Source organism: Poecilia formosa, unplaced genomic scaffold (genome assembly GCF_000485575.1).
Source record: "Poecilia formosa unplaced genomic scaffold, Poecilia_formosa-5.1.2 Scaffold132, whole genome shotgun sequence".
Taxonomy (NCBI): domain Eukaryota; kingdom Metazoa; phylum Chordata; class Actinopteri; order Cyprinodontiformes; family Poeciliidae; genus Poecilia; species Poecilia formosa.
The window spans coordinates 403,543-418,555 of NW_006800071.1; the positions used below are offsets into that span (position 1 = coordinate 403,543).

The 15,013-nt window shown below is 39.8% G+C and overlaps 1 protein-coding gene across 1 annotated transcript in view; it reads right to left on the reverse strand.

The window, feature by feature from the left end:
* inpp4b (inositol polyphosphate-4-phosphatase type II B) overlaps nt 1–15,013 on the reverse strand; it is a 199,620-nt gene that overhangs the window by 76,047 nt on the left and 108,560 nt on the right. The window contains exons 7-8 of the mRNA XM_007561971.2: nt 9,306–9,375; nt 3,563–3,710 (exon numbers count right to left, since the gene is read on the reverse strand). Of these exons, the coding sequence (XP_007562033.1) occupies nt 3,563–3,710; nt 9,306–9,375 (218 nt within the window). The remainder of the gene's footprint in view (nt 1–3,562; nt 3,711–9,305; nt 9,376–15,013) is intronic.

Genomic DNA, 15,013 nt, shown 5'->3' on the forward strand with positions numbered 1-15,013 from the left:
GACTAAAGGCTTTGATCTTTTGTCAGCTGGATAATGAACCTGTTAGTAACCAAAATGGTTTAGGAATGGTTTGAGTATAAATCAATATTTACCAAAAATTTAATGTATTACAAATTTTAATGCTATAAATCTTTTTTTTTTTTTTGCTTACATACAGTCCCAGGTCAGAACATTTGTGTTTGTGTGTTTCTGGTAAATCTGACACACTAGCAACAAACAACAACAACAAAGCTGCTCCTCTTGGCTCAGTCATGTTCATTTATTCAAGAATTTAGCTGCAAAAAGGGTTTCTGAGTTGCTTATTTTGCTTTTATATGGTTTTTGATTAAAATGCGAATCCCATCACTAAGACCAAACATTATCTTCAAAGACACTGTCAACATGCTGTTAAAATGAATTAAATTTCTTTGTTTTTTCAAAAATCACTGGAGTCAAATATTTTCATGTTCCTCCTGATTAACATGAAATATCTTCAAAACTAAACGTTTCTCTTCAGCCTCTTCTGGATTCACCATCAAACAGTCAGAACCTCACACACACAGAGGCCGAGAGGAAACAAACGTAAAGATCCCTCACTTCAACCCTGAACATGCTAATTGACATCAGATGGAGAGGGATGATCTCTTCCCCTGTTAATGACAAAACAGGCAGCTGTTAATAGATGAGGGTTAATCTACTGTACACCCACACACTTCAACGCAGCACGCATCCATTATCTTCACTCGCAGAGACAAAAACATGCGCACAGAGAGTCAAAGCAGCAGGATAAAGAAAACGTCTTAGTTCACACCCTCAGATTGGAACACAAGTTTAAGACATCAAAGCCAACAAACAGAAGAAGGAAAATCGAGATTATCTGGGAAAGTGACGATGCCACCCACCATCTGAAGCACAAACTGAATGATTAAAAACCCTGCACTGGCACTGCTGTGAACTCTGACAGAATGGAGGCTAAATGGAGAGGCACAAAGGAGAAAAAAAAAAGACGACGTTAAAAGAGGATTACAGGAGCCGTGCCTAAACAACCGAGCTGGGGATGAAGCAAACACGCTTATAAATAAGCAAAGATCTTAAAGGAAAGATTCCAACGTGCTTCCACTTGCTTCACACAGATACTACACGCAGGTTTCATAATTGTCAGCTATATGCCTTAAGTGATGCACTTTCATAGCAGATCAATGTGGTCATGGCTGGGAGGCTGTTTGTTTGTGTTGGAGGGAGCGACTTTTCCTGCGAATGTGTCCTTGAGCATGTGAGTAAACCTTTCACAATGATTACAGCTCAAAACCTCCTGGATCCCTGCGTCTCCTGTACGACTGCTTGCATTAGAGCATAAAGAATTCATGTAAAAGATGTGTCTGTGTGTATAAGTTCTCCGCTGCGCTATGTGGGGAAAGGGGTTGCCAGGGACAACAGACCCCGGTTGCACAACGATCCGTCTCGACAAACACCGCTGAAGCCTCGAGGAAGTGGATCTTTGATGTGCTCAGTAACGCACACTTGGAGGCTTGTGAAGAGTGATCCGTTTGTCATTCAAACATAATTCTGACTCAGTTTAGCTGGACTGAAAATGCGTTAAACATGCATGGATTTGACCTGTGCATTCAGCCCGGCTGCTGGTTGAACGTTAAAACCCAGAACCTACATGCAGGGAAGACGTTTCCCCATCAGGAGGCTGCAGGTGCCGTGCCTGGGAATTAGTTTGGTGATCAGATGCTGCAGTCAAAGAGGAACCAAGCTATGAAGATAACTGGCATGGCGCTGTCATTCTCCATTCTGACCTACATTTGTCCCTTTTGCACTAATCTTCTCTCTTTATGTTTAAACCGATGAATTCTAATAAGTTCTGAGCACAGGCTTAGACATGCACTTATTGTTTCGCAGGTTTTTATACAGACTCCTGGCGCAGAAAAAATTGCAATTTTACGAGTCACATAAATGAAACAAGTCGAGAGCAACAGATAATCTTAGCTTGTGCTTTAAAATCTGAATAAGACAATTATTCAGAGAAGGTAAAGAGCAGCTCCTACAACAACAACAACATAAATCCAACATTTACTGGGAAGTGCCTAAAAAAGAACGGCTTCCTGCATTATAGGAACAAGAAGGTTAGCCATGATCAAAACATGAATATTTAACCTCTTTAACTTCCCATTTGGTCACTTTCAGAGATCATTTTATGTGCTGACCAGGGTCTGCAACCTTTACAATCCAAAACGCCTTTTTTCCCCCTCAGTCCAACTCGATAAACCTTGTTTAGAGCTGCCAGTGTCACCAGACCATTTTTAATAAGCATCCAAAATAGAAAATATGTTGTCATTTTTAAAGGGCCGGTATTTTATTTCTAGTTTTAGTTAGTAACATAAAAATATTGATATAACGTTTTTTATATGCTGTTTTGTTTTCATCCAGTAGGCTCAGTATGATTAGGGACCAAAATGGCAACATTTGTTGAATTTTCAGCTCACTTTCACACTGCACTGTGTCAAACAATCCAAACTCTTTGAGCAACCTACCCAACTCCTCACATGTGGTGGACCAAGAACCACCGAAAGAAATGACAAAAACCTCAGCAGACGACACTGAGTGCAACTTATGACTTTGCAAAATGTTCACAAAAACGGAGTAGATATCAGTTGTAGGTTTTCTCTTTTGTCTTTGGCAAAAGACCACAAGCAATTTCTCCCGCTAGCGCTAGACTCTCCTGTTTGTTTAGGTTGCATTTACCCAGAAAGCCCTCCAGTATAGTCACCTTCCTGCTTTTGGAGCACTCAGCATTCATATATGCATCTGAACTGCACCAGAGTTCTCTTTGAAACCTATGTTTATAGGCAGATCAGAGTTTTCTTTTTTGGTTGTAAGAGTTTGATTTTGCATTCACACCTCCCCAAACAAACCAGATTGCAGTTAAACTACAGTTTAACTAAAGCAAACTAAACAGGACTGGTGTGAATGCTCCCATAGTTGCACCCATGGGGGAAGACTTGTGAGCTGATTTTTAATCAAATGACACACCACACCATGCATTTTTGCCTTTGGTCCAGCAGCCTGCTGGCCTCATTGATCACCTGTCATTGCTACACCTTGTTAAGGTGCCTCACCCATTCAGGTGTTTGTTGTAACCCAAACGGGCAGCAAGGCTGACTTTGACTTCACTTTTGCGGCTCAATCTTTACAGAAACCACATAAAAAGGCCAAAACGTTTCCAATTTTCAACTGTGACTGTTTTGTAAAAGTGGCTATTGTGCTTCATTGGTTGCTCCGGTTCCTGAACTGGATCACTCCCCATGACTTCTATGATTCCCTGCCTTGCAGTGGACTCTGCTGAACATCTTTTATTGACTCCATCTGGCTGCCTCTTTGTTGTGCAATTGAGGCAAACTGTAACACTTTGGCTCAATTCCACTTATATGTCCAGTAAAATTATAGGCTGCAAGTTATAAAAATAGCTTTAAATATTGTTCAGAATAAAAGCAGTAGAAGAAGATTCCTCAGACGAACAAACAGATTTAACAAGAGATTTTGCCGTGGCATTTAAAAGCTCAACAATCGGTCGGCATACCTGCTCCTGTCCTCCTGGATGTAGAGCGACAGCAGCTGTTTGGGGATGGTGAACGACAGAGTGCACTCCTCCATTTGTTCCCGCACCAGCATCCACTTGCTGTCCACTGTCTGAAATCTGTACACCTTGCATACTGGGTTCCTGAACACTGTGAAGGAGCAGAGAGCAAATGAATAGGGATGCATCTGACACAGCACAAAATAAAACATATTCTTGCCAGTGGAAATCCTTGGGATAATCCTTCGAAAATTTAGCAAAGTTGAATAGGAAATCTAAACCAACAATGGCAGCTGCCATCCTCAAGGACACAGCAGAGCAGGAAGACATCAGAAGTCTTTAAAAGTCACAGGAGGTATGAAGCACAAATTAAATTCTATAATCAATAGCTGTGTCTGCCAAAGATAAGACATTTCTCATCTTCCGAGCTCCACTTCCTCGCTCTCTTGTTCAATGTCAGCACAGAAAATACACAACCCTCGTGTTGTTAATCTTTGCCCCCAAATCTCCTCTGTTTCCATTTTAATTGCTTATTTATTGTATGACACCAAGGCACAGGCTGTACAATCATTTTGAAGTTTTGGATGCTAACCCCGCCACCTGATTCACATTCTGCACCATCTTCCTCCTTTCTGCAGAGAGTTTCTAATAGCAGCAATCGAGGGGCTGAAAACGAAAAACAGCCCTAATGCTCTTATCTGCATGCTTGCAGCAGAAGGCGAGAAAGCTGTCAGCCTTAAACAGTGTTTACTGCTCCTTCTTCCTTTAGCTGGAAAAAAAAGTCACTCAATAAGACGGAGCCGGAGCACCCGAGGTGAAACGTTGACAACTTCGTGTCACGATGGTCAAACATGCGTGGCAGGAAGATGTTTTTGCTTTCATTTAAAACTGGGATCCATACTTCTGGAGCAACTGACAACACAGAAAATGGTGCAGTACACAACAAACTCCTCATTCAGAAAATTGACAAAGTTCGACTCAAAACTGTAATTTATTCCCACAGCTGTGTGTCATGCAGCGCCTGTCCCATTAATCCTGCTACCTCTGCGTGATGTGCTGTTGAGTGTTAAAGTGGCTCTCGCTCCTGCTGTATAGTTGTTTCTAAGAATGCCTGCAAAAACATTTCTAAAGGTGCTAAACTTTTACTGCGCGCCTTCTAAACTGTTGTCAGCTAAATGGGTTAACTTTATTCACGCTCTTGGTGCCAATAGATCCAAGAAGGTGCATCACAGTGTGAGTTCACTGAAAATTTTCACGGGGATGGCCAGGATCAGACCGTTGCTAACTCAGGGGAGGATAACAACTGTAAATCTATCCAAACTATAAAATTATCCGCTCATTGAGACTCGGTGGTAGCAGGACATGACATAAAGGAAGTGTTATGATCCGTTGGTGGTTGGACTTTAGTCTTATCTTTGTTTCCTGTTTTGATCTCTTCCTGTTTATTAACTTAGATATGGTCTTCAGTCCTCTCTGTGTTTTACTTCTCAGTTTATCATTATTTGAGTATTTGATCTAAGTAGATCTAAGTTTCTTAGATTAGCGTTCCTTTCTGTTTCCTGTTAGTTTCAGGATTTTTTTCCTTTCTTCCCTGGTTTCCCAGTGTCTCAGTTTGTTCATCTTTCTCTCTTCCTCAGCCTGCCAGTTTGCCTCTCTTCCCATCTTTTTCACATCTCCTAATTTCACTTTGCTTGCTTTCTTCCCCAGATCCCTCTACGTGATTAGTCCCTCTGGTTTTTATGCCACTCTTTTCTGTTCCTCAGTGTATTTAAAGGTGACCCATTATGTATTCTTGTACGGGTTAGGATAGATCTGTGGGCAACACAAATATGTTGACATTTTTACATAACATCATTCTTTGATAATGAGATCTCAGTCTGTTTAGTTCTGTCTAAGTTGCTGGGAGCCACTCCCCCCAACTCACCATTTACACACACCATTTACACACGCACATGAAAATGGCTGCAAACAGATGCACAATTATACAACCATACATCTTTTAAAAGCAGAAGTGGAGCCTCCTGCACAACCAGCAAGAACTCAGCAAGTGGTTTCTTGATGGTAAGTCAACATCAAAACACTTGTCTTTTTCAGCAGCCATTGTACAGCGCATGCAGCAAGACAATGTGCTGGAACTTATCTTGGGTTGCTAGGTAACGGGCTGGGCCTTGCTGAGGTTGCTAGGTAACGGGCAGCGCTTGCTGACATTGCATTTCAGAGGTTTTTGAAACGGCTCATTTTTGAGACACCACAGACCATTAACTTATTGCCAAAAACCGACTGGGTGTTAAGGATTACTGGTTTGTAATGTTTTTTTCCTCTATCAGATTTTCTCTGAGTTTAGTTGTTTACCTGCCAAGAATTTTCCTTTTTAGCATTCTAATATGCACTTAATGTTCAAACGTGTATAACTTTTCATTTCACATCACAATTATGCACTACTTTGTGCTGGTCTGTCGCACGAAATCCCAGTAAAATACACAGATGTTTGTGGTTGTACCATGACAGAAGGTGAAAAAGTTCAGGGGGTGTGAATATTTTAGCCGCTGCATGAGCCAAACACATGAATCCAGTTAAAAGTCAGACTTTTATCAGAAGGTTAGGGGGACACAAAAAACTAGACTGTCTGGAGAATGTTGGTGTTATGAAAACCTGCTCACACTTTAATTAGACTTGGCAGATTTCACAGCAGCTGGTGACACAAACTGTTGCTTTAAAATACAAACAATCTTATGTCAGGTCAACCAATTATAAGCAACTTTGAACCTGTTTTTAGGAAGCCAGCAGCTCGTTCTGGGAGTGTTTCTGAAGATGGAGAAGCTTGTTTCTCTCTCATAATCAGGGAAGACCTGCTCTAAAGTTTACAAGGTGCAGCAGAACTGGGAAGATGTAGGTGAGAAGTGAAACTTTGCCAGTGACACAGAAACCTATTCAGACAGAATGCGTGTATGTGTGTGTGACTATGGTTTCTGATACAGACAGGGATATAATGTAGTGTATTTTATGGAAAACGTAAAGCATAAACAAAGAAACAAAGGGTTTTATTCCCTACTGCAGTGTTATAAATCACTGACTGCTATTGTTGATTCAGGCATGAAAGGACAACAAAGGGTTTTTATAAAGTTCTGTGAAACTCAGATAAATTTTCAACGTGGAGAACACATCTTTAAGAAGATCCTCAAATTAAAGAAATTCTCCAAAGAAAGCCAAGAATAAAGTTCTTAAGAGCTGGTCCACTTCCAAAGATGGATTTCTGTCATCTTTACATCAGTCTCTTTATGTTAGATGATTATGTTCACTGCTTTGCTGAAGTGTTAACAGGCCTTGATCTTTTCAGATGTTGGCTGGCAGATAACTTCAGTGAAATGTATATATTTTTAGATATCCAGGCATAACAGTATAGACGTATTCAACTGTTTGACCTTTTCATTGCCATTTCACAAATTCATCAGTCGCATTGCATGGAGAGAATCAACTTTGAAGTGTTACTAAAATTTCCCTGATTGATTAAGGTCTTCTATAAAATTCAGATTTGTGGAGAATTTGACTAATTACTGTTGACCTCTGCACCTTTTGAAGAGTTATCATGACCATCTGTTCCTCTCTTGTGTGTCTGTTTAGGTGTTTTAGCAGGACTGTAGAAGTTCCTGATTCATTTTGTTTGTGGTTGATGAACAGTTTCTACTCCCTGAGATGTTCAAAGCTTAAGATTTTTTTTTTTTAATTTTCACGCTGATCTGCTGGTTTCATGTTATTCATAATGTCGTTTTTTTCACTAACTCTATTTACAGCTACTTAGGTGGCAGATTTAGGCTTAAAATGCTCTTTTAATTTCACTAACTAAATATAATATGAGTTTTTTTGGACTGGCCCGGTTTGTATTTAATGGAGGGTTATACGCTCATGTATTTAAATGTACTTCCTCATAAAGTGAACCATGTTGCAGGGAGGAGCAGAGGAGGAGAAAACAAAAAACTGAGGAGTTGGAAAAACACAAATCTAACAGAAATAAAGAATAATTTAACAAAGAATGAGCTAAAGCAGTAAAAACCGAGACATAAATAAAGAGCTAAGGAAAGACTGATCAAAATATAAGCAAAAAAACTAAGAATGAGGAAAAAACTATAAACAGTTGATAAAAAAAAAAAAATCTGGAAGAAAACCGAAAACAACCCAAAAACCTGACAAAAGATCTGAATGTATATTTATGTGTGAATTAGAGTTAGCACTCTTTACATAACTTAACACCTGCTGAACACCAAAAACACAACTGATTTTTATATAACTACTAATAAACTCAAGCAGTTTTATTATTTGTATTTTTAAGGCTCTGTCTGAATGCAATGATAGATTTATAATCAAAAAGACTGTTTTGATTTTCACTTATGAGTACCAGAAAATATCTTAACATGTGTGAAATAAAAAGGCATAAAAATGCTCCACAAAACAATAATTGCAGGGTAAATCGACCATAGAAAGGCTTATTATTTTTCCTGTGCTGCAGAAGATGAAATTAATGAGGATTATAGTTAAGTCTAGCCCCGAATTGACCCCTGAAAAAGCTCATAATTGTATTTAAATGAGATTTATTGTGGGCATGAGGATTATGGAAAGTGAATAGGATGACAAAAAGCTCAGGGTGAGGAAGGGGAATGGAGAGAAAGCAAAGAAAACTTTAAACCAGAGGAGTGATAGCTGCTGACTTCCACTATCTTCAGAGAAGCGGATTAACCTCTGAACCCCCCGGCTGCCCCTTGCCCCGTCCCACTAATCTGAGCACCAATCAGACGCCTCCGTTTTCCTTCCAGACACCTCTTAAGAAAATGAGTCCCTGCGCTGCGCCGCACAGAGGCCTGTTTCCTCACTGCTCTCTGCATGCTCATTTCAAAAGCTAATAAAAGTGGAAGAGAAAATTGCATTACGCAGTCTGGTGGCATCTGCAGGGAAGGCATTGTTTCTGACAGGCTGCAGATGTGCACCTGCAAAAATTGCTGCCATTCACTAGTTATTCACAGCAGAAAATATAAGTGACAACGACACCATTACAACAGGAGCCGGGCTGCTGGGGAGCACAGAGAAGTGATACAAATCTGCATAAAAGAGAGAGAATGGGTGCTGGAAGGAAAACATTTTCCGTGAAGTCTTCTTTAAACAACAACTGTGACGTTTTAGCACAGCAGGATCTGTAACCTTTTCAGGTTCTCTCCTTTTCTCGCGACATTGTCTTTAATTTTCTCTCCACCCTTCTTGTTTTCATCAGAATCGGATCCAACTTTCTGTGCAGCTGGAGAATTATTCTCATGCAGCTGGATTCCTGTCGTTTCATCCTTCAGGGGGAGCCGAGGGGCTCATTTGCTGACTGCATGCAGGAGCCAAGATTTATTAGATCAAAACAGGGAAATCTAAAGTTTCTGTTCAAACTGAAGACGCTTCAAATTGTCTTCATTCAAAGTGTGTTCAAAGGATCAATTTTGTGGTTATTAGATGGAGAACATCAAGGGAATTTTACCAAAGATGTTTTGGGATTTTAACTACTGTAAAGATTAAATAGATCAGAATAAAGTAGAGACGAATTACAGCAGTTTAACCTTTTCTTCCAGGTAAGATTAAACGGCTTTGAGTTGAGATCCATAATTACGGAGAAGACTTTGTGAAATTTTATGGAAGTAGGAGGAAAAAAGACATTATATCCCTGTAAAACAGAAAGGAATAGTTGGGTTACAGGTGATGATGGTAGGAAACGTACCTGGCCCAGTTAGAGCGTAATCTTCTCTGTCGATGCAGGGCTGGTCCGCAGGCTCACACACCAACGGACACTGAGGATGAAAGAAACACAAATATACATCAAAGTGTTTCTTTGTCTTATAAACACAGGCAGGTTTTGATTATTACCATGACGGGAACACTTAACCTCACAGTTACTAGGAATTTAAGCAATAAGTCAAGAGAAATATGACCAAGTATGAAAAGTATTCATACCCTTAAGCGTCTGTACATGATTATGAAGTGGACGGAAACAGACACATGGCATTGATAATACTTTTACAAAAGAAAACATTGAGAAGTGTGGTGGGCATTTCTCTTTAACCCCCTGAATTAATTTATTTTAATATATTTTGGAATCCGTGTTCTCTGAAACTCAAACCTTTCTGACTGTTCCTCTACCAGCCTCCACATCTAGAGGATCAAACTTCTGTCCATTCTTCTTTGCAAAGCACCTCAAGCTTAGTCAGACTGAACATCCTGAGCTGGTTTTAAATTTGGACTTTGACTAGGCCATTCTAACACATGAATCTGATTTGATTCTTCCTGTTGTGTTTTGTAGTGTTTGCTTAGGTGCAATTTAATCAACTTAAATCGAATTTCACTAAAACAAACACAAATCAGGGAAAAAGCAGACATTAGCATTTATAGACACACATCATAAAATACGACACGGTAAACAGCTGCTGATGTACCGACACTCAACAAATGATGTTGCACCTATACTGCAGTTATTAAGCTCATAAAAGGAAAAGTCTGGAGGGAAACATTGACTCTGACTTCTTTGAAATGGGAGCAGATCTGAAATCTGCCCCCTTCAATCCTAAATGAGTTGTTATTGATTTTCCAAATGAATAATTCCCTCTCTAGGAGCAAATATTAAATTATTACAAATATTGTATCTTCTGTATGTCAATTTGCACACAACCTGCAGCATAGAAATCCTAACTCCAAGCACACCAAACAAAAATGTTCAACTTCAGTTTTAAATCATCATTAATAGTGTTACTAAGCAACAAACTCATTATGTTCAGTGTTTTTCAATGAAGCTGCCAGAAAAAGAACTTGTAAATTTCTGAAAGTATTTAATAAAAACCTCCCATGTGTTGCTTTGAATTTCTAACCCTTATGATTCATGAATGCTGATGAATTTGCAGATGCCTCTCTTTTCACTCTTTGTGAAACTTGTGAGTTGTTTTTGTTCTCGGTGAATCCAGTAAGACTCGAACTGAAAACTATTTAAATTAAGTCTGAAAGTGGAGAAAAGCTAATATCATTGTAACAGCTCCTGCTCACGTTTCAGGTGCTGATTTAGAACCGGGAAACATTAAATGAAGTGACACTCAAACGTCCACCGCCTGCTCAATGCCAGGTTTGTGTCAAATAAAAAGTTGGATAAGTTAAAATAAATACTTTGCAAACTTTTCCCACTTTTAATGTAACATTTAATATATAAAACAAATCAATCTATAAGAGGAAAAATATAAAATGACTTCAATAAACTGGATGTAAACCACTAAATAATGCTTGAAGAACATATCGATTCAGTTTCACTTCACATCTTTAGCCAAATTTTGCCTTACAGACAACTTGTTCTTTCAATCTTTGGGTTTGGGAGAACATGTCTTGTTCGCAGCTCTTTCCAGATAAATCCAGCGGTTTTCTGAGAGAAGAAGAAACACCACAGCGATGTTCTGCTGTTTGTGTTGCTGTTGAACAACAGAGTAAAGAGGAACCTGAACTTTCATTTTCATTCAGTTGATTCGCCTTCTGGTCTATTTAAACTGTCACTTCATTCCTCACCATCAGCTAATAGTGCCTGTGTGAAACATGGCTTATGGCGGCCAGAGCCAGGGTTATTTTAGTTTTTTATGCCTTCCTGTTCGTGTTGGTCCAGTAGGAGCCCAGATCAGAGCGCTCCTTCTGGATGCAGCCCATCGGGGTAAACCTTTGTGTCCTGCTAGCCAAGAAGAGGATAGCTCTGTTCTTTATTCTCAGGACCCCCAATCAACATGTGGCGAGCCAGAGGAGCCAGCCCACCGCAGAGATGAAGCAGGGAACCCGCATGGTTACTGAGCAAAGCCAGTCGCCGCTGGTTTTACAAACTGATGCCAAGTTAGAAATGTTAACTTGGCGAGGCCGCGAAGGGAGAGAGGAGTTTCCTTCAGTCGACGGCTGTTGTTGTGGAGCAAAGACTGGATTAAACATGACTCAGCAGTCTGGCATTAAAAACACTCCTCACTCTGTTTTTGGCACAGCAATGCACATGAAAACAGACTTTATTGACCTTTTGCAAATATTTAGATCATTGACATGAATTGATTTTCTTAAAGGATACTGAACAGCGCCAAAGCTGGAAGCTCTAAAATTTAATTTAGCTGTTATTTTCTTTAGTGATCAGTTATAAATTAAGATTTTTTTTTCACTCTAGAGTCTTTTGTGTATTTCGTTCATTAGCACAATGTCATTTTGATCTTTGTCCAAGAAACGTCCTGGTGCCAGTTTTTGTCCGTCCATCTATCTGTGGTCAGAACTCCATTCAAAAGCTCACTGATTAATTAACAGCTTTCATTAAACAAATGAACTGATTAACTTCTCAGAGTCTCCATCAGAGTCAAGGTGGACACAGAAATAATTAGAACCAATCCAAACAGTTTTCACATCCACCTCCTGGGACTAATTAGTGTTAATCACATTGCACTGTGACCTCAAACTAACTACTATTGTTCTTCACACACTGGACAGATAAAGTAGTAACACATATTTTGCACTTTAGGGTCTTGTGTTTGTAGTCATGAAAAGTCAAAGTGTTTGGGATTTTGAAAACTAAAGGGCGTATTGATTTAGAACCAGAAAACCTAAAATATTTGAAGTTAGGAAACATAAATCCTGATCAGCTTTTCCATTTATTTTTCAAAACAGAAAGACAATTTTATGGGACTATGTTGAATTTATCTGTCTCAACATACTGGCAACACAGAACAAGGATTTTGGAAGCCATTTTTCTGCAAAGATCACCGACAGGATCTTCAGTGAAAAACAAAAACAAAAAAAAACAGGATTATATTTTGTTTCCCGTAGGAATATGAATATGAAAGGTGTGTTTATGGGGCCAAACAAACGTGTTAAAAACAGCTAACTTGTTATAGGCTCACAGAGTTTCAGAAGTGTGACTGATATTGTCCTTAAAATAAACTTCCACTAACTCATAAGTGTCACTTCCAGAAGAAGAAAGCAGTTTGTTTTTACAGCAGCTTGTAGAAATGAAGGCTGACTGACATCAGAATAATAATGCTGGTCAGAATTGGAGCAGAAACTTCAAATTTAATATAAATGCTGCCAAAATGTGTTAGTCTTTGTCACAAGTAGTGGTTCAAACAGGAAATGGAGATTTTGCTTTTGATCTGTTTGTTCAACAATTTTCATTTTAAAACAACGTAATCGCTCTTCAGCAACTCTCAGCTACATTCTTTGATTTTCCTGTTTTCCCCATTTTCCTTTCAAACTTTTCAGCATATTTTTTCATCTTGATCATGAAAATGAGGAAAACTACTGAGAACTTCAGGCTCAACACAGCTTAAAAAAATGTAGAAAAAAAAATACAAAAAAACACTAAAACTTCCCTCTTACGCCACACTCTGCATCTCCAAATACAAATGTTAAATTCATGCCTCTGCTGGGCCTTTTAGTCCGCCCCTTGAAGCATTAAGTCTGGGTTTTCCTGATCAAAGCGGGGCTGACAGCTAACAATCGCTCTCGCTCGTTGCATGTCAGCTCTGCCTGGTCTGAGGAACCATTACACACAGCAAGACAGACAAATCTGTCCCCAGAAAAAAGCTTTTAATGGCTGCATGGAACAAACTCTTCTAGTTAGGGAAGGGATCTAGAGCAAGGACAACACCAATCAACGCCTATGCTTTCACACGCACACAGACACAGGGTCCAAATGAAACCCGGCCCATTGATCAGAACAAGCAGAGGTGACGTTTGACATTTGAAAATCCCAGTGAGAAGGGCCAGAGACAGAGAAAAGCATTAACAAAAAGCCCAGGAGCGCAGCTGCCGAAGGTGTTTTATCATAATTGTGGGTAGCGGTCAGTGTGAGGTCGACGCTTCTTTGATGGCTAAAATATGAGAGGAGATCAGATCAAAGGTGACTCAATTCTCTTTCTTGTTTTGGGTGAGTGTTTTCACAGGGTTAGTGGGATATTCATGAGAAACAGCAGCCACTCGAACAAATCAAACCGGAGCTCCCAATCCCAAACACCCCCCCAAGAAAATGCACAAAGTTTGTGCAGAAACTCCATCTGAAGCAAACCTTCCTGATGTCATTTCCCTTCCCTTGTTCCTCTGCACATTCTCTACAACAGAAACAGCATGCACAGGCGGAAATCTGCTCTGACAACACACACTCATACACTCTCACACATGCCAACACATTCATCAAGAAGACATGGGCAGATTGCCGGTGACACTCCAGAGCCTGGCAGGGACCCTCCCTGCACCAGCAACAGGGCTGGGCAAAGCTAAAGCCAGTCAACCGTGCAGAAGCCCTTGGTCAATTATATAAGAGAGTGATTCACAGACACACACACACACACACACACACGCACACGCACACACACACACGCACACACACACACACGCAAAGTGAGACAGCTCACTGACAGCAGGCATGAACTACAAGTCTATATGTTGCAACATTGTAATGAAAGTACATCAGACACATCATGAAAACTGCTTCTCTAATATTTAAAGCCTGTTGGCTCTAAAGCACACATGCGCTTGATATTAATGTGAAGAATGAAACTGAGTGAAATGAGGGAACATATCACTTCACTTCAGCTCGGATGGCATCCCATTTGCATGAACTTAAAGTCAAACTTTGAGGACGCTCGCTCTTCCAGTTCTCCTCCCTGATTGAGTTAAAAGCTGAGCAGCGAATGGGATTAGAGCGGATAACGAGGGCGGTGGCTGCAGCAAAACTACCATCCGGGAAATGTTTATGGGCAAATAAACAAAGAAGTGGAAACACAGATAAAATAAAAGTGGTTGGAAAGATTTCAGATCGTTTCTCCATCAGCACGAACACGCTAACGCCGACGATAAAACGTCCGCACGCCGGGTAAATCCTCATTAGGGTTCACTTAAATGTATTTAATCTCACTGGAGAGTATGAGCAGAGCTGGTCTAATCCCAGGATAAGCAGAAGGGATCTGATATGCAGACACTCGTACTTTGCCAAATAACATGCTTCACATTTTATGGCTCTCTCATAAAGTAGGGTAAAAAAGTCTGAAAATACATTCAGCTTTTACAGTAGCAGCATAATCTCAAAAATATAAAGGTTAATAATCTAAACTTTTATTTGAGAAAGTGATGTTACTCTGTCCTCTTTAGCCCAACTCACATGCTAATTATGGGGTTTAATAATGGAGGCTGAAATAACCATGGAAGACAATTGATTTTGTTTGGTGAACAATTTCTGTGTTGATTTGGATCAATTACTTAGTGATATATTTTTACCATATTTCTATTTAAAATGTGTTGACTTTTCCTCATGCCAATTACTTTAACAAGATTTCCACGTCATCAGGAAGGGAAACGGCATCATGGATCCTCCACCTTTCATTCTGTGTTTGTTGAAAAATCTAAATCTTAGTCTCAACAAACCAGAACAAATATTTCCAG